General features: G+C 48.5%; 1 protein-coding gene across 8 annotated transcripts in view; it reads left to right on the top strand.

Moving 5' to 3' along the window:
- Positions 1 to 13,841, top strand: part of PLA2G4E (phospholipase A2 group IVE) — a 58,947-nt gene extending 45,106 nt beyond the window's left edge. For all 8 annotated transcript variants that reach the window (XM_025473090.3, XM_049104251.1, XM_035708758.2 and 5 more), the window contains 10 exons: positions 530 to 665; positions 1,922 to 2,058; positions 4,347 to 4,569; positions 6,550 to 6,664; positions 7,181 to 7,318; positions 7,640 to 7,747; positions 8,297 to 8,500; positions 9,537 to 9,703; positions 11,063 to 11,246; positions 11,721 to 13,841. In XM_025473090.3, coding sequence (XP_025328875.1) covers positions 530 to 665; positions 1,922 to 2,058; positions 4,347 to 4,569; positions 6,550 to 6,664; positions 7,181 to 7,318; positions 7,640 to 7,747; positions 8,297 to 8,500; positions 9,537 to 9,703; positions 11,063 to 11,246; positions 11,721 to 11,941 — 1,633 coding nt within the window. In that variant the 3' untranslated portion in view covers positions 11,942 to 13,841. The remainder of the gene's footprint in view (positions 1 to 529; positions 666 to 1,921; positions 2,059 to 4,346; positions 4,570 to 6,549; positions 6,665 to 7,180; positions 7,319 to 7,639; positions 7,748 to 8,296; positions 8,501 to 9,536; positions 9,704 to 11,062; positions 11,247 to 11,720) is intronic.
- Positions 13,842 to 18,884: the final 5,043 nt, after the last annotated feature.

The following is an 18,884-nucleotide window of genomic DNA, read 5'->3' as shown; positions in this document are numbered from 1 at the left end:
GAGGGTGATGACATCAGGAATATGAAAGGTTTTTGTCAATTGCACAAACACACAGAGGAGTATTTACTCCAGGACCAAGAAACTGGCTAGAGAATGTGAACTCCACAGAAGAGCCCTTATTGTAAAGCCTGGTCCAGGGAGATTGACCCAAAGGATCCCAGGGCTCCTTGTCACTGCTGTCTAGCCTCGGGTTATGGAAGATACCTGGGGGAAGCCTTTCTGGACTTTCCAGATAAGCTGAGGATGCAGAGGATTCGATTAGTCCCTGATTTTGTTGAGGCTCTGCTGAGAGTATGTCAGTTAAGGCTTTAGGGGCTTTCCGTTTGTCAATCTCATGAAGTGCTGAAGACAGCGCTGAGAGTTAAGCACAATTAGCCCCATTTTACAGATGAGAAAGCTGAGGCCCAAAGTCATAGAAATGGTATATGGCAAAACCAGGCTTCAAGCTGATGACCAACTGTCCCTAAAACCTTATCTTCATGGTGGTGAAGCCTACAGGCCTACTTATCAGGCTCCTCTGTCTGCTTAGCCCTCAGACGCTGGATGTGCGGCTGGGCTTCAGCCTGTGTGCAGCAGAGCTGGAGTTCCTGCAGAAGCGGAAGGTGGTGGCGGCTCAGGCACTGAAACAGGTGCTGCAGCTGGAGGAGGACCTGCATGTGGATGAGGTGGGTAAGCAAAGGACTTCCAGCCTGGGAGTAAGTCCCCCTCTGAGCCGAGCTTGTCCTTCAGACACTACATCCTGCCAGCCACCTCCAAGTCCTACTTTGCCCCTGGGTGACCTCGCCACTACCTTTCCTGGGTGCCCAGCTGAGGGCCGTGCTGGATGTGATTCAATCGTGGGTTTGCAAGGGTAGGGAAGGGCAAGGCAGGGAGTGAAAGCAAGGAGCCGCAGCTGCTCCTCCCCATGCACTAAGGGATCCTGAGACGTCTTACTTACACAGGGACAAAAGGGCCTGCTCTCCCAGCCAGGAAAATATCTAAAGCTCTACCGCCTCTACCCAAAAGGCTGTGGGCTCTTCTTCAATTATTTCTTCCCCCAAATATGCACACATACACAACCCCCCAGAAAAAACATCAGTTGGAAACTATAGAGAAGCAGCTTCCCCTTGTAGGGCCAGCTTCTTCCCATAGGGCAGAAAGAGTGCCTTTGTTAGAGCCCTTTGTCACCTCCCTGGTACCGACTGAGGCCCACACCCCCCAGGCAGCAGATCACTAGTCCAATGCCTGCCTCCTGAGGCTGACCTTGGGTGAGAGGTTGGAGACCTCATGCCTGAGGAGGACTATGATGAGACTTTAGCCGACAGAAGGATCTTACTGTCCCTGCTCAAATAAAGAGTACATCTTGGCAAAGGTCCCCCTCCCCACTCTCCTGTCTTGAGGGGAAAACACCAAGGACATCTCAAACCTATGTAAATCTAGAGGTGACATCTCTACTCCTTCCCACATCAAGAATTCAGTGATTTCTGCTATTGTTCATATGGTATATATTGAGCACTTATCATATGCCAGGTCTGGGCCTGGTGCCCTAATATCATATCCTTGTACAGAAGGAACCATTAGGGAATCACACACTAGCTGGGTTCTCGAGGGAGTCTGTCAACCCTCTGGACCTCAGTGTCATCATCTGTTAACTGTGGGCTAGGCTAACAGTGCTAAGAACTCTTCCAGCTATGGTGTTCTGATTGACCAAGCCATGTAAAGCTTCAGAGCCATTTACCCTCCCCAAGTGTTGGGTTTGGAGCTAAGATCTAATTGTAGACCTACTCGATGGCCCATCACTCTGGGAAAGGCAGTTTTCAGGTCATTCGACGCCTCACTGTCTATGATCAGGTCCCTCCTCCACCGTTCTTTCTTAGCATCTATATGCCAGTCCATGTCTTCTCCTACCCAGCACCACTCCAACAGCTCTGTATGCTCCCAGGTACCACTGATAGCCATCATGGCCACTGGGGGTGGAACAAGATCCATGACCGCCATGTATGGCCACCTGTTGGCGCTGCAGAAGCTGAACATCCTGAACTGTGCCAGCTACATCACAGGCCTGTCAGGGGCCACCTGGTAAGGAGCTGGGTGCTGCTGCCTGGTGGAGCCCAGAGTAAGCAGTAAACAGGCCAGCCTGGGGTCTCTGGTGAAGCTCTCTCTGTCCTAAGTTAGAGTGTCTCGCAAAACCTGGGCAGCTCTACCACTTACAGCCGTGTGACCTTGGGCAGCAGCTTCACTTCTCTGAGTCTTTAGTTTCAGAATCTGTAAGTAGTTAACAATGGCACTGCCCCATGGGGTCATTGTGAGAGGCTCTCCCAGTACTGGGTACCCTGGGGCTGTGGCCCGGACCCAGGAACACAGTGGCTAGCACTGAGTGAACCACTCCTGCCACTGACCCATCCTGCCCAGAAGATGCCTCCCTCCGCTCTGACGACACCAGCTCTCCTAGGGTGGGTAAGCTGGCCCAGCTGCTCTGGCTGCCCACACTCCAGCCCACCCCCATCCTGGCCCCTCCCTCTGCCAAGGAGGCTTCCTCAGGCTCCCACCTCATCACTCCCTGCTGGGGAGCAAGGAAAGTGAGCCCCCCCCCCCAAGGTGATGCCAGTGTGAGGCCAATGTCTCCATGGGAACCACTGTGCCTAAGGCCCACAATGCTTGTAGAGGCCCACAAAAAATGTTTTACTTTCTCTTAAGAGTAGGGGAAAAAAAAAAAAAGAACATCTAGGTTGAAGGAAATGTTTTAATAAATAGCATGATTATATTTGTTTTTATACAATAACCATAAAACATACTTTTTAGTATTTTTATGGTGGAAGGGGCCCACTGAGGTCATAACACAGCCTGGTCCAGGTTGGCAGGGGCCTCTTGACCACCAGGGCTGCATCTTCTTCTGTCAGGGGCTCTGGTGGGCCTCTGAGCCTTGGAGGTCCCAAGCTGGGCCCCTCATCCTGGAGGAGCTCTAGGTAACTTATATTTGAGCAGTGGACATGAAGGCTAAGGGCTGCTGGTGCATCAGGAACTCCAAGGCTTCAGCCCAGATGAGACAGAAGGATAGCTGACATTTATTGGCATTGCCCATGGATGGTACACTAAGGAGATAAAACTTGCTTCCATCAGGGCAGAGGGGCGCCTGCATCCTGGCAGTGCTGGGCCCAGCAGGAGACTGGGAGGAGCTGAGGGGCCCTGGGGCGGGGGTGGGGGGGGGTGGGGGATCTCCTGGCCTGGGAAAGCACTGGAAGTATTCTTTTAAAATCAATCATTTATAATGGTTTTGAAAGCTCTTTCAACATACAAAAGTAAGAGTGAATCTTACGGAGAGCAGGGTGCTTTTTGTTGATGAAATCTCTTGACCAACCCCCACCTTCCCAGACCAGAAACAAAGCCTGTGAAGGAAGAGGCCACTGTTCAGACAGCAGGGACATCGCAGGCTGTGGAGTACGGGGTTCCCGGGTGCTGTTCCGACAGAGACAGAAAAGCTGGGTCCAGGCCAAGAAGAGGCAGTGATCCAGGGCTAGAGGGATCTCTGTCTTTGTTCTACTCCTTCCCACTGCCCACATATAAGCTAAGAAGAAAAGGGGGAAATTAATCTTTACCCAGCATCATTTTTGTGGGAATTGTGGCAGAGTGGAAAGAGTCCAGGATTTGGAATCAGCCAAGCCTGGGATCAAATGTTGGCCTTGCCATGCCACGACCCAGCAATTACTTTGCGCTGGCTACTGTTCTAACCACTTTAAATTGCATTAACTCATGTAATCTTCTCAATAACTCTTTGAAGTAGGTATAATTATCATTTTCCCCATTCTACAGATGGGAAAACTGATATGAAGAGCGGTTAGATAACTTGCCCAAGATTACACAGCTAGTGAGTGGCAGAGTCTGGTTTTGAACCCAAGAAGATCTGGGTCCAGAATCCTCACTCTTGGTTTTTTTTTTTTTTTTTTTAGATTTTATTTATTTGAGAGAAAGAGAGAGAGAGAGAGCATGAGCTGGGGCGGGGGTGTGGGGGGGACAAGGGGCAGAGGGAGAGGGAAAGCAGATTCCCCACTGAGCAGGGAGCCTGATATGGCTCCATCCCAGGATCCCGGGATCATGACCTGAGCCTAAGGCAGACACTTAACTGACTGAGCCCCCCAGGCACCCCCAGAATCCTCACTCTTAAGCAACATGCTATACCTGGCACGTGGTGGGCAGTCAAGAAATGGTGGCCACTGTGACTCTGAATAATAATGCCCCCTCTTTCCCTCCAGGCTCTTCTCCTGGTGGGTTAGGGTCTCCCACGATCTGTCCACCTCTCTATAGCCAGATTCCCGTGTTCACTGGACCAGGGCTGGCTCAGTTCTATCCCCACGCGTGTCTCTCTCCAGGACCATGGCTACCTTGTACCGTGACCCCGACTGGTCCTCCAAAAATCTGGAGCCTGCCGTACTTGAGGCACGGAGGCATGTGGTCAAGGACAAGATGCCTGCCCTGTTCCCAGACCAGCTCTCCAAATTCCAGGAGGAGCTTCGGCAGCGCAGTCAGGAAGGCTACAAGGTCACCTTTACAGATTTCTGGGGCCTGCTGATTGAGGCCTGTCTGGGGGATGAGGTAAGTGCTCAGCATCTTCTGAGGTCCAGTGTGCCCCATGGATGTCCAGCTCTCTTTCTTCATTGGGGAGGGGGTGATGGTTTAGACTTACTTCTCAAAAGGAAGTTAGCTTAGATCTGCAAATTTACTTGTGGACTGTAGGAGGCATGAAGTGCCCAAGTGCATGATGGAGGAAGATGGTGGAACTGTCTCCCCACATCCCTTTAGTGACTGAGACCCCTGTGGTGGGGATGGCTTAGATGCTGTCCTGCAGAGTGGCAGCGTGTCCTTCTTGGCCAAGACACCAGGAGAGAACACGGGGAGGGAGCTGGAGGAGGCTGGCAAGGCATTCGACTGTGATACAAGTCTGACCTCAAGTGGAGGAGAGAGGGAAGAAGGGCTGTGAGAAGCATCCTAGACTGCTGGTCTAGAAGGTTCAACAAGGCCCTTGGAGAATCCTCTAAACAAATTGTCTGTCAGGAGTTTGGTGACCTCCGTGGGCATGAATGGGCCTGCCTCAGGATCCCTGCTGCTCAGTCATGTGCTGGGAGCTGCCCAATGGGAAGTGTGACCCCAGTGCAAATTCAGCCATGGATTTCAGAGCACAGCAGCTAATGCCCTTGAGTCGATCATACTCCTTGCAGTCGAAGGTCTGTAGGGCTCCTTCTCATGGCCACCTCACAGAGGATGGGCCCAAGGAGGTTCCTTTCTGCTCTGAGATCCAACAATCTGCATACTACGTGCCCAAGAAGAAAAGCAGTCTGTGCTGGTGCTCTCAGCTGCTGTGAGCATCATCTGGGATGTGGGCAGCAGTGGCATCTGCAGGGGACGCCATGGTCCTGGACATCAGGGTGAGCTCAGCAGACACCCAGACCCTTCTAGCTGCACAGGCCCCAGGGAGGACCGACTTTAGCTGTTGCTTGGCCTCAAAGCAGAGCTTCCCACCTAGTTTCTGTCCAGACCTATCTCTGGATCTCTGCCCCACTCCCAAAAGTATCTGAGGAGTCCTGAACTCAAAACAGAACTTGCCAGGAGACGGACGGTAGCAAATTATTTTCTAGGAGGTCCCTAGATGAAGTCATCCTGAAAATGAAAGATGACCTGAACCTCATCTTCAAAGTGCATTCATTCCTTTATTTTTTTTCTTTCAAAAAAAAAATTAAGTGCCTCCCACATGTCAGAAACTGCTAGGCAATAGAGATTCAGAACTGAGGTACTCACAGCTTTCGATGGATCCCACCCACTCTCCCCTTCTTCATAACCCACCATCTAATCTGTCCTTATGATGAAGCAGGGCAGGCAGAGACTGAAGGTGTTGGCTTTTGGATTCAGGCAGGTTGGGGTTTCAGTTCTGGTCTTGCTCTGTGCTATTCCTTAAATTACAGCAGTAAGTGGTAGTTGATATTTCTGATAATATTTAGTGCCCCGTGTGATGAGGAAGAAAGCACCAAGGCTTTTGATAACAGAAATCTGAGTGTTGCCTGGGGTTTGATATGGGGAGGGACTTTGGCTGCCATCAGGTACACCATTTCCAAACATTTCGTTTGAATTTTTTAAAACGCAGCTTTTTCTCCCCCTCCCAAGTAAATTTTATGATGGAGCCCAATGTGCAAAGCAGATAAGAAAAATGGACCTGCTCTAGTGTATGCGGGGTGGAAGATGATGGGGATAAAGAGGGACAGTGGTGGCCTTTTCCACCCCGACCTTTTCATTCTATGGTCCTTGAGACATGGGGAGATCCTGGGACTCTGAGGGATAGCCCTAAACTGCAGATTCGGTCCCACTCTCATCCATATGTCTGGGATGGTGAAGAGCCCAGGGATGAGTGAACATTCTACAGGTACATTTTAAGAGCAGGTTTGACTGGTATTGCCTGGGACCTACATAGTGACCTGGTGAGCTCAGGATGTAGGAAATGGCCTGCTGGAGGTCCAGACTGTCCCCTAATTCTGCTCTCCCTCTAGGCTGCTGCTTCTCCTTCACCATTTCATTTCCCCACAGAGAAATGAATCCAAACTATCAGATCAGCGTGCTGCTTTGAGCCAAGGCCAGAACCCCCTGCCCATCTACCTCACCATCAATGTCAAGGATGATGTAAGCAACCAGGATTTCAGAGGTAACACTGGTGGCTAGAAACTTATAAGGGTGTCCCTTCTCAGCAGGCAAAGGTACCCAGTACCCCAGCACACACACAACCGACCACACACTTTTGCCAACCTTCACCTTGACTTTGCTACCTCTTCTTTGTGGGTGGACTAGGCTGGTGGGGTTTCATGGCTTTTCTAGGAGCAGAGATTTGATGGGACAGGGGTAATCAAGTTAAGAAGGGAAGGGGTTCTAGATATTTCCTAAGGTGCCCAGAATGAGGGACTCTGGATACCTATCCTGCTTTAAAGTCAAGTGTGGTCTCTGTTTATCCAGTTTGTGGAGCAAATGAGCCATGAGGGTTGCAAAGCAGTGTTTTGTCTGGCAGCAGAAGCCAGTTGTGGGCGCCCCCATGTGTCCTGTGGGGGAACTGTGGCCTTCCTGTGCCAGGCACCCCCAAGGCCCAGGACCTGTAGGAACCCTGAGGAGGGAGGGCTGGGCTGTCCAGGCCTGAGCCTGACACCCTGCCGTGCTGCTTCATGTGCAGAGTGGTGCGAGTTCTCTCCCTACGAGGTGGGCCTGCAGAAGTATGGGGCCTTCATCCCCACAGAGCTCTTCGGCTCCAAGTTCTTCATGGGGCGGCTGATGAAGAGGATCCCAGAGTCGCGGATGTGCTACATGCTAGGTGACTCCTGGCCCGGGAAGCCTGTGGGAATCCTTTCAAGTAGAGGAGTAACAGGGAGGCGTGCTCTATTCCCCCATAATCCTGTCCTGGGTGCTGGTGCTGGTTTGGGTTACCCCTTGAGCAGGTGACCCTCCTGCATTTGCCAGCATGCCCTCATCAGTCATGGGTGTCCAGCTGCACAGTGGGGAGGGAAACCAAAGTCTGTCTCACCCCCTGAGCAGCCCAACTTGGAGGGAACATCAAGACTAAGGTAGAAGCAGTCGATCTTTGGGGTCTGGGGGCTCTGGGGCAGAGCTGCTCACGGCTGGCCCTGCTCCCTAGGCTTGTGGAGCAGCATCTTCTCCCTAAACCTGCTTGATGCCTGGAATCTGTCCCAAAGCTCGGAGGAGTTTTTCCACAGGTGGACGAGGGAGAGAGTGCACGACATCGGTGGGTGACCCCACTGGCTTCCCCTCTTGGTTGGGCAATGCGGGGAGGGGCGGATCACAAACACAGGACCAGTCCACCTGCCACATGTTTCAATGTCATCTCTGTGGTTCAGAGATGACACAGTAGCTAGGGTTAGATAACCCTTGCCTGGAGAGGAGGGTGACTGGAGGTCAGTCACAAGCTTCAGGGGCCAGCTCCGGCTGACTAGGGGTTGGGGAGGGCTGGCAGAGGGCACAGTGCCGAGGAGAGCTAAGGGGGTGGGGATCTAGGAGCACAGTTACAGGTGGCTGATTCCCAGTCCAGATTCCCTATCCTCTCTGGGACTCCCCTTACCTGTCATCACCCCTCTTCTCCACCACCCTGTCCCTGTTCTCTCACCTGAATCCTCCTGACTCCAGTGCCAGGATCTTAAAACCTAGGCAAGGAAGGTATGAGTGGCACTCACAGTGGCTGGCCCTTGGATGCCAGGTAACAATGCAGTGCTTCACCTGGGCAATCTGGGGACCCCAGCTCTTAAGACTTGCCTTCCATCCTCCCTCTCCCCCACAGAAGATGAGCCACTCCTGCCTGAAATTCCCAAATGTGATGCCAACGTCTTGGACACTGCGGTGGTGATCCCAGGGTCATGGCTGTCCAATACTTTCCGCAGCATCCTCACCCATCGGGCCTTTGTGTCTCAGTTCCACAACTTCTTGTTGGGACTGCAGCTGCACACGGACTATCTCCAGAACAGCCAGTTCTCCATATGGAGAGGTAACCCTACCTGGCTGCCTGCCTCTGTTCCGATAAAGGGGGAAGTGCATGTTGAGGCTGCCGTGGAGAAAGGATGACAAAATTCCTCTGACCATGTTCATGGGTCAGAGTGTATCCCATGGTGTATTCCATGTTTGGTGAGGTTCTGAATGGCAGATGGAACAGTGTTAATATTTAATTAATTGAATTTGTACAACAATCCCAGCAGGTAAAAGTTGGGACCCTGGTGGGGAAATGTGGGTGCTGACTTTCTTTAATTGTACTCTGGGGGCACCTTTTAATGTGAATGGTGCTCCCTAGAATTGAGCAGGGATGACCCAGCTCAAGAACTCCCAAATAGTAAGTGGCAAAGCCAGGTCTTAAACTCAGCACCTCCTCCCCATCCTGCTGAGGCTTGAAGGTTGACTTGTTGCCATCTTTGGTATTTCCCTTGACCACAGCCTGTAAATGGCTGCTTTGGCCTGGCCTAATGATCCTCATGCTCACTGTCTGGGGATAAAAGGGCAGGGCTCTGGGCTTAGGGTTTGTACTAATTTATGATATTCTTACAACCCTTTTTTTAAAAAAAAAAAAAAGATTTTATTTATTTATTCATGAGAGACACACAGAGAGAGAGAGAGAGAGAAAGAAGCAGACAGAGAAGCAGGCTCCACGCTGAGAGCCTGATGCGGGAGTCGATCCCGGGTCTCCAGGATCACGCCCTCGGCTGAAGGCAGGCGCTAAACCGCTGAGCCACCTGGGGATCCCCTCTTACACCCCTTTGACCCCACAAGCTCTGTGGCTGAGTCAGAGTGGGTTTTCTATGTGTGTTCCATTAAAGACTTGCTACAACCCCAAGATAATGCTGTTCTTCATCAGCACACCCCAAGGGGCACTGGGACTCACTGGGCATCCTGGCTAGAAGGGGGAGGGATAGAGGCCCAGGCCCAGGTAAAGGAGCTCCAGGCAGAGCATTGTGTCCACACCAGCTGCCTGTGACCATCCGCTGAGATCAGGTCACCAGGGCATGATAGTAACTGGAAATCTTGGCTTTCAGACACAGTGCTAGATGGTTTCCCGAACCAGCTGACAGAGTCCGTGAACCACTTGTGCCTGTTGGACACTGCATTCTTCGTCAACTCCAGCTACCCGCCCCTCCTCAGGCCAGAGAGAAAAGTTGACCTCATCATTCACCTCAATTACTGTGCTGGGTCCCAGACAAAGGCAAGTGTAACAAAGAAGGTCTCCTGCCTGAGCAGGAGCACAGTGCCTCTTCTGAGACAGGCCACTGACCGAGCCCCACAAAACTGGGAAATGGGAGAACATGCATTCCCCGCAGGCCCCAAGACTTAGCATCAGAGAAACTCAAGCTGCTTTACTTGATGTGAGGTTAGCCATTCAAATCTCAGGGGGCAGCCATCTGGCCCTCACATGCAGTGTGGGCTTTAAGTAGTCTCATGGAGCAAATTCTAGTTTTATTTCTGGGCAATTTTATTATCTGAGCATTTGCTGTATTTGGCAATTCATCAGAAGAAAGAGAAAGAAAGAAGAAAGAAAGAAAGAAAGAAAGAAAGAAGAAAGAAAGAAAGAAGAAAGAAAGAAAGAAAGAAAGAAAGAAAGAAAGAAAGAAAGAAAGAAAGAAAGAAAGAAGAAAGAAAGAGTTTTAAAAAATAACCTTAATAGAGTCCAGTCAATTCTAAAGTTTTATACCACTTTGAGATCTTATAATGTCCTATTTTCAAAATAATCACATTACCCCTTTGCCCAGGAAATATGACCCTCTGTGTGATTACATTAAAAACCAGGACCAGAGGTTTTTATTTTTTATTTTTCTCTATTTACCTTTGAAAAGTTTCGGTCTTTTAAGGGAAGGAAATTCTTTTTTGGTTTCCTTTAATACAGTCCCGTCCTGAAGCCCAGGAAAGGGGAGTAGAGACCAAGGAGAAGCATGACACCAGTGATAATGACTCAAGTTCATAAATGAGTGACAATGTGCTTTCCTACACATGCTCTCACTTGATCTTTACACCACTCTTGGAGGTAGATGGCCCAACTGCTATTATTCCCGTGTCACAGGTTAGGAAACTGAGGCACAGAGATGGGAAGTGGCTTGTTCAAGATCACTAGTGAGCTTGCAACAGAGGCCAGAACTAAGGGGATTCTGACACTCTCAGTCCACAGCTCTTTCTGTTAATGTCACATTTATAAAGATGCCCTTTCAGAGTCCTTTCCAGCCTTGTGGCCCTCTGGGAGTTCCAAAGGCCATGCACCTCCCATGGGAGCCTGGCCAGACATGGCTCTACGCAGCATAGCTCCAGTCACCCTCAGGCTGCCACTCACGTCTATCAGGTCTGTGTTTGGGTGAAGTGTCATTGAAAGGGCTTCTGTCTACCTTCAGGAGCTTGCAGTGGACACACACCAACCTATTGCCTCAGGCCCTTTGTTCTAAAATTAGCACCAACAGGCAAAGTAGTTGCAGACCTGAGACTTGGCTGGGGAAATCAGGAAGCTGCTTCTAAGAGTCCGGGTTTCTTACCACCACCACCACCCCCTAATACTCAAACACGTCCTGTGATATTCCAGCCCATGAAGCAAACATGTGAGTACTGCACCATGCAGAACATCCCCTTCCCCAAATACGAGCTGCAGGAGGAGGAAGACAACCTCAAGGAGTGCTACTTGATGGAGAACTCCCAGGAACCAGATGCCCCCATTGTGATTTTCTTCCCACTCATCAATGACACCTTCCAGAAGTACAAGGCCCCAGGTAGGCCGCCTCTGAGCTCTGTTCCCACCGCCTACCCCCACTCCTGGCCTGGGGCTGACAGCTCCTATCGTTAGATTTGTGCAGTCTTCTGACTTTACTAACAGGGAAGCCAGGCTTAGCTCTAGTTTGAACCAACCTGGGTTTTGGGAAGAAAGCAAAGCCCTCCAGCTTGCATTAGCCAGTAATGTCCCCCTCTACTGTTTCAGTCACCCACCATTTACTAACATCCCACCATGGGCCTGGTGCTGTGTCATGCTAGGGAGGCCCCACGATGGGCAAGCTGCATCCCTGCCCTGAGGAACTTGGAGGTGTGCATGTGCATGCGTGTGTGTGTGTGTGTGTGCATGTGCATGTGTATGTGTGTTTTCATGCAGGTGTGTGTGTCCATGTGTGCTGGGACAGGCCACAGGGAGAGATACAGACACAAGTCATTACAACCTTCCACTGTATAGCAAGTCCTTCTGCTGCCTCCAGGTGTGGAGCGAAGCCCTGAGGAGCTGGAACAGGGTCACGTGGACATTTATGGCCCTCAAACTCCATATGCTACCAAGGAGTTGACATACACAGAGGCTGCCTTTGACAAGCTGGTGAAGCTCTCTGAGTACAACATCCTGAATAACAAGGACAAGCTCCTTCAGGCCTTGAGGCTGGCGGTGGAGAGGAAGAAACGCCCAAAGAGCCAGTGTCCATCCTAAGTCCCAGACTCACTAATCCCATATCTGCTTCTAAGGTTGGGGGCGCAGAGCCCATTAGGGCTGACCGGCCTGCACAGCCATCTCTGCTCTCTGGCAAGGGATGTAGGCAGGCTGACCTGGGCTTTCTATCAAAAAAAAAAAAAAAAAAAAAATCAAAATTTTAAAAAGTTGAGGGAGATAGAGAAAAAGGAACATAACACAAGCATGTGTCAGAATTATATAGCCACAGGTATTTTTTTAAACCTTTCCCTAAAGGGAAGGGAGTCCAGTAGCCACAGGGTCCCATGCATGCCCAAAGTGTGGAGAATAAAAACGTGGCTCAACGAAGAGACTGGTTCCCCAGAAACCTCAGCCTATGAGCTGGAGCTCAAAGCCCTCTCGACTCTACTTCCTCTCTGCCTCCTGGAACAGGGGGCCTCCAGGAATAAACAAGAGGACCTGAGGAGGACTCTGGGTTCTCTGGGGGAAAAAATGCCTTTGTTAAATTTAAGGCAATTATGTTCTTGTGATTTTTATAGGCTATTATATTTTGTGGTTTTCATTTTTATGAATCAGGGTATTGATAGATAGTATGAGGCTAGAAGGTCCAGGCAGAGCATTAGACCGAGCGCTAGTCTCTTCAACAACAAAGCCAAACAAGTGACTGATGGGTTTCAGCAGGCCCTCCCTAGCCACTCAGAGCCCCAGGAATGGTGATTCCCTGGGATCTCCATCAGGCAGCCTCATCTGAGCACCCAGATCCAATGAAATACCAGGCAAAGCCCAAATCTGCAGCTCAGGTTCACTGAACAAGGATCTCGGATGTAGCTCAGGGACATCTGAGCAGGTAAATGGAGTCAGGCATCAGGCCAGTGCTCACTGACCAACCTGCTCCAGGGGCTCTCCTCAGTTCTCTTCTCACCTTCTAGATGGTTTCTCTGCCCTGCCCTGAGGGTTTCTAGATGCGATTATTTACTTCTAAATGGGATTCCCTTATTTATCATGTAAGCACCGTGGCCAGTACATCCCACCTCTTGGAGAGTTGCCCCAAGAGAAAAAAATAGGAAGAATCAACCCTTAAAGGAGTAGGTTAGCCTTGAGGAGGAAGCCCATCCTTGCAGAAGGCTTGCAGATAAATCACTGGGGACACAGAGAAGCCCCGTCAAAGTATCCCGGTCTCCCATCAGGCTAGGAACTTGACTAAAGAAATATATAACCTGAGCCACTGAGATGCCCAGGCTGATAGAAAGTGTGACCAGAAAGGCATGTGGTCCTCATGAAGCCCAGCAAATCTGGAAGACTTGGCCGTCTTTCTTGCCTCCCTAAGCAGCCCTTTGGTTGTTAGGAAATGAGTGGTGACAGGTAATGAAAGTTCAGAAAAGTCGGCTTCCAAAATCCATCCTTACTACACAAAATATGTGGAGGTGTACTGGTTAGTAATGCAGAACCTCTGGCCCCACCTGAGGTCTGCTGAGTCAGAATCTGCATTTTAGGGAGATTCCTACCTCCTTTGTGCTACACCTCCTATCCCATCCTCAAGATGGCTACACATATTAAATTTAAGAGGTATGGATTTATGCCATACTCTCCTATAAGCTTGGAAAGCAGGACTCAATCAACTCCCCTAAGCCACTGGTAAACAGGGCTCCTGGACCTGTAAAACTGGTCCCCACCCTCAGATAATGCTGACCTGGGACGCCACTCACCCCCTCCATTTGAGCAGCCAACAGCTTCCACTTCAACATCTTTTCTTTCCATGTGCAAAACAGGCTCTCCTTAAATTAGAGTGAGCCACGCTGTAAGACTTGTTTGCTGCAACAGTGAAGACAGTCCTGCCTTGGATTCATCCAAGTGCGTACAATGAGGCTCATAAAATCATTGTATTATTTGAACACAGAATAAAATGGCCATGTGCGGTAAATGCTGTTGACTCATCTTTATTCATTATCCAATGCTGCAAAACCAGCCCAACTCCTGCCCTCATCCTGCCTGGGCTTCTTGCACACCACTGCCGGCAGTATGCAAAGGCTATTTCCATCCATCCCCTTCCTCCTCTGCTGTCTTGTGGTGGGGCGCTCCTCTGTTTTTATGAAGCCGTGTCAGCCACCAGTAGAGCACCAGCTCTTGCTGCCTGATGCTGTTTGAAGCTCAGATGGTTTTCAGGAAGCACTGAGTGAGAGGAAGGATGGGCAGCCAGCACCAGCTGAGCACCTATGGAGCTCGGCAGTCGCCAAACATTCTCTGCTTTTCAGGAACTTAGATTTGAATTGGGATGGAGTGGGGCGAGGTGGGGGGACATGAAAAGATTTGTATATGAATTTGAGAAATTAAATAGCGACTTAGCTTCTAAAACAATGGTGGCAATGTCACAGAGCAGGAAAGGAGCAGGGGGCACACAAGGGATAAGGACAGAGTGTTATCAACTCTGAGAGGGCAAGGGCACAGTCCTGGGGAGGTCAGGGAGGCTCCCTTGTCAGCTTCCCTGCTCTCTGTCTCTAATATAATAAAATAGGAAAAATTAAATTCCTCTCACCCTCCAGTGTCTCTTTGCTCATTTGCCCTTTCCTTCCCAAGAGAGCAGCCAACATGCCACCCTGCCACATGGCTCAGTCACCCTCTCCCCCAGTAGATGTTTTCTGTCCCTACATCCCCACAAAAACACTTCTCCCCAAGGTTACCAATGTCCTAATTGCCAGATACACTGAGCCAAATGGCACCAGTTCTTTACAGGCTTTATCTTATTTGATTGTTCTCGATATTTGGCACTGTGGACCACTCCTCCTTCCTGAAACCCTCCCTTCCCACGACTTCCTTGCCAACAGCAGTTCAATTCAACTCCACCTGCAAATATTTCTTGCCTTCTCACTACATGCCAATCACTGTTGTAGGCACTGGGACAACAAAAATGATTAACAATTGACCCCATACTTCAAGGAGCTTCCTTCTGGTCCCACGTAGAAGGACTTCAGAAAAACAGAGCCTTGCAAAAACAAAGGGAAAGTTCCATACTAGCTGTGTACACATGGGGAACGCATTAGGGGCTGCCAACTAATCTCCCCCTAGAGGGAAGGGGCTGAGTTTGCTGGACGCCATCCATCCTGGATGTTTTCCCACCTTCCAGTCCTTCCTGTGGTCTCACTCTGCTTTCCATTAGCTGCTTGTATTCCCTGAGGTTCTCTCCTTAGCTCTCCTCTCTTTTCACTCCATACTCTCCAATCTCATCTACACACAGGACTTCAGCTACCTCTCCTATCTTGAAAATTCTCTAACCTTTATCTCTAGACAAGCCAGTGTCCTAAGTTCTCAATTCATGTATTCAAATTCTATACCACTTAGCATTCCTTCCTAACAACATCAAAAAGATCAAAAAGTTAGAGTATCTTGAAGAAGTTAGAAGAAATGTATTTCTCTATTAGATACCCAGCCTCCTTTCAGCTCTTGCTTCTGCCATCATCAAGTTTGCCTTCTGGACCAATATGGCTGCTGGAGTTCCACCCATCATGTCCACATTCCAGGCAGCAGGAAGGATAAAGGGATCTGAATTCCTCCTGACAATGAACACACCAGACTAGCCCTGTTCTGCCTAACTCTGGATTTATTTTCTGTAACAGAAAACTAAACTTTTACCTTAACCAGATAATGAGAATTGTCCCAATTGTCTATGAGCAAACAAACCCCAAATATAATGGCATAAAATAACCACCATCTGATTACACCCACAGATTCTATGGGTCAGGAATTTAGAAAGAACACAGCAAGGACAATTCTTATTCATGTGTGGGGCCTCTGCAGAAATGACTTGAACTGCCTGGGGAGGACTCAGATGCCGGGGGTCTAGAATAGCCGGAGCCAAAGGATCTACCTCTGAGATGGCTCTTTCATTCACATGTCTGGTGCCTGGGTGAGAAAGGCCAGGAGGGATAAAGGACAGGCTCAGTTTGATTGACTGTCAGAGCACCTTCATGTGGCCTCCCCAGCATGGTGGTTTCAAGATAACCAACCTTCTTAAATGGCAGCTCAGGGCTCCAAGAGTAAATGTTATATAGTGGCAGGTGCATGGTATATTATGATCTAGTGTCAGAAATCACAGACATCACTTCCACAGTACTCTTGGCAGAAGCACTCACAAGCCAACCTAGATTTAAGTGGAGGGGACAAACATCCCATCTCAATCGGAGGCATGTCAAAAAATATGTGTGGCTATATTTCAAATTCCAGCCTGCTGTAATTGAATCCTTTTTTTTTTTAATGTTATTTATTTATTCACGAGAGACACACAGAGAGAGAGGCAAACATAGACAGAGGGAGAAGCAGACTCCTGACAGGGTGCCCGATGTGGGACTCGATCCCCAGACCTGTGATCACAATGCCCTAAGCCGAAGGCAGAGGTTCAATTGCTGAGCCACCCAGGCATCCCAGTAATTGAATCTTTAATGTTGACCTTCCCTCTCTTACACTACATGAATGTCACATTTTTGGTTTCTGTTACTGCAGATTCCATTTCTGGTAACAAATTCATTGTAAGTTAGGAATTCCTTTTCATCTCTGATAGCAGAGACCTAACAAATAGGAGCTTCAAAACATTCATGAAAAAGAGCCCACAGGGAGGCTGTCCAAGGCTGGCATGGCACTTCCCTGATACATCAGGGATTCTTTCCTTCCAGCTCTGATTTACCATCCCTTGTAAATCCTTGGCCTCGTGGGAGGCCATACATACATCCCTTATGTAGTCCTTGGCCTCGTGGTCCGAGACGACCCTGGATGCTCCAGCCATCATATCAACATGCCAGACTACAAGAGACAAGAAGGGGAAAGCGAGATGGAACTCTTTTCTTTCTAAAGGACACTTCCTGTAAACCTCACACATCCTTCACATATCAGCAACCAGAACTTGGCCTTATGATCACACTTAATTGCACAGACACTGGAAAATTTTGTTTTTACTTGGGTGGCAATGCGCCTGGCTAAAAATGAGAGTTCTGTTGCTGAAAAAAGAACAACTTATAGGCAGCTGGCAGTTTTACTGCAAGTACTTACTAGACATATTCACCTGCATGTGCCATAAGCTACATCTCCAAGTGGCAGCAGTGACCTGGGTACATGGCCACAGAGAAAGGAGAGGTGTGTCTGAAAAGGAAGGGGCCCTTGCCAGAACAAAGTACCTCTCTAATCTCTTTAGTATGTGTCTCTCAGGCCTTTAACCACTCTGGGATTTAAAAATATCAGAATAGGGGTACCTGAGTGACCCAGTCAGTTAAGCAGCTGCCTTCAGCTCAAGGCATGATCCCCAGGGTCCTTGAATCGAGCCCCATATCAGGCTCTCTGCTCAGCGGGGAGTCTGTTCTCCCTCTCCCTCTCCCTCTGCTGTTCCCCCTGCTTATACACTCTCTCTCTGGTAAATAAATAAATAAAAATCTTTAAAAAATAAAATAAAATATGAGAGTAAGACAGTGGACTTGGTATGCATTTAGAATCAACCACTGAACACAATTTACTGCAAACCTTATGAGAGGTACCTGGGTGGCTCAGTCATTTAAGTATCCAACTCTTGACTTCAGCTCCAGTGGTGATCTCAGGGTTGTGAGATGAAGACCCATGTTGGACTCCATGCTGGGCATGGAGCCTGCATAAGAGTCTCTCTCTCTCTCTCTCTCTCTCTCTCTCTGTCTCTCTCTCTCTCTCTCTCATTAGAAGGTCTTATAGAGGGCAGCCCCGGTGGCCCAGCAGTTTAGTGCCACTTTCAGCCCCAGGTGTAATCCTGGAGACCCGGGATCGAGTCCCACATCAGGCTCCCTGCATGGAGCCTGCTTCTCCCTCTGCCTGTGTCTCTGCCTCTCTCTCTGTGGGTCTGTCATGAATAAATAAATAAAATCTTAAAAATAAATAAATAAAATAAAATTTCTATATAGCGAAGATGGTTGTTGAGTCTTATTATCAAAATACTTATTTCAGGAATTATTTAATCTAACAAAAATCCAAGTAACTAATGGCACTCTCTGTAAAACTGCCTGAAATAGGATTTAACTTGAAAAAAAAAAAATCACCAATTGGATTCAGATGAAGAGGTGACTGCAATTGGGATTGTTGAGGCTGAAGAAAGAAAACCAAAAGAGGATCACATCTTGCAAATGGATGCAAGATGACTATCCTCAGGAGCACCAGTCACTCCCCTGCTCCACTAAGGACAGATCAAGAACAGGGAATCGGCGACTGCAATTGTATGAAGACAGAGAAGGAAGAAAAGTAAGACATTATGATGTGTCCTCTGGGCCCGGCTCTTTCAGGCATTTCACTGGATTTGAAGACTAAAGACAATTTTTTTCTTCCTTCAAATTTTTTTCTGATTATAAAACAAGAACACGATTATTGTGTAAAATCTGAAAAATGCTAAAGCGCATAAGGAAGGAAACTAAGGTCATTCATCATGCCAAAACCCAGAGATCATTACTATTTTGGGGTTTATCTTTCCCATGTTTTCATTTCCTTAGATACTTTAATTCTTTTTTTCAAAAGTACAAAACCCTATACATCCACTTTTTAAAAATTGTGGTAAAATATACATAGCATAAAATTTACCATCTAAACCATTTTTAAATATAGTCCAAGAGTGTTAACTATGATCACATTGTTGTGATTGCCTAAATTTTTTCATTTTGCAAAACTGAAACTCTATACTACTGAACAACTCCCCATTTCCTCTTGTCTCCAGCCCCTGGTAACCACCATTCATTCTTTCTGTTTTTATGAATTTGACTACTTTAAGATACTTCATGTAAGTGGAATCAGATGCTACTTGTCTTTTTGTAACTGGTTTATTTCACTTAGCATCATGTTCTCAAGGTTCTTGTAGATTGTGGCATGTGACAGGATTTCCTTCCTTTTAAGTCTGAATAATATTTCGTTGTACGTATATACCACGTTTTGTTTATCCATTCATCCATCAATGGAAACTTGGGTAGCATCC

This window comes from Canis lupus, chromosome 30 (assembly GCF_003254725.2).
Source record: "Canis lupus dingo isolate Sandy chromosome 30, ASM325472v2, whole genome shotgun sequence".
Classification (NCBI taxonomy): domain Eukaryota; kingdom Metazoa; phylum Chordata; class Mammalia; order Carnivora; family Canidae; genus Canis; species Canis lupus.
This window is presented reverse-complemented; position numbering and strand designations above follow the sequence as displayed.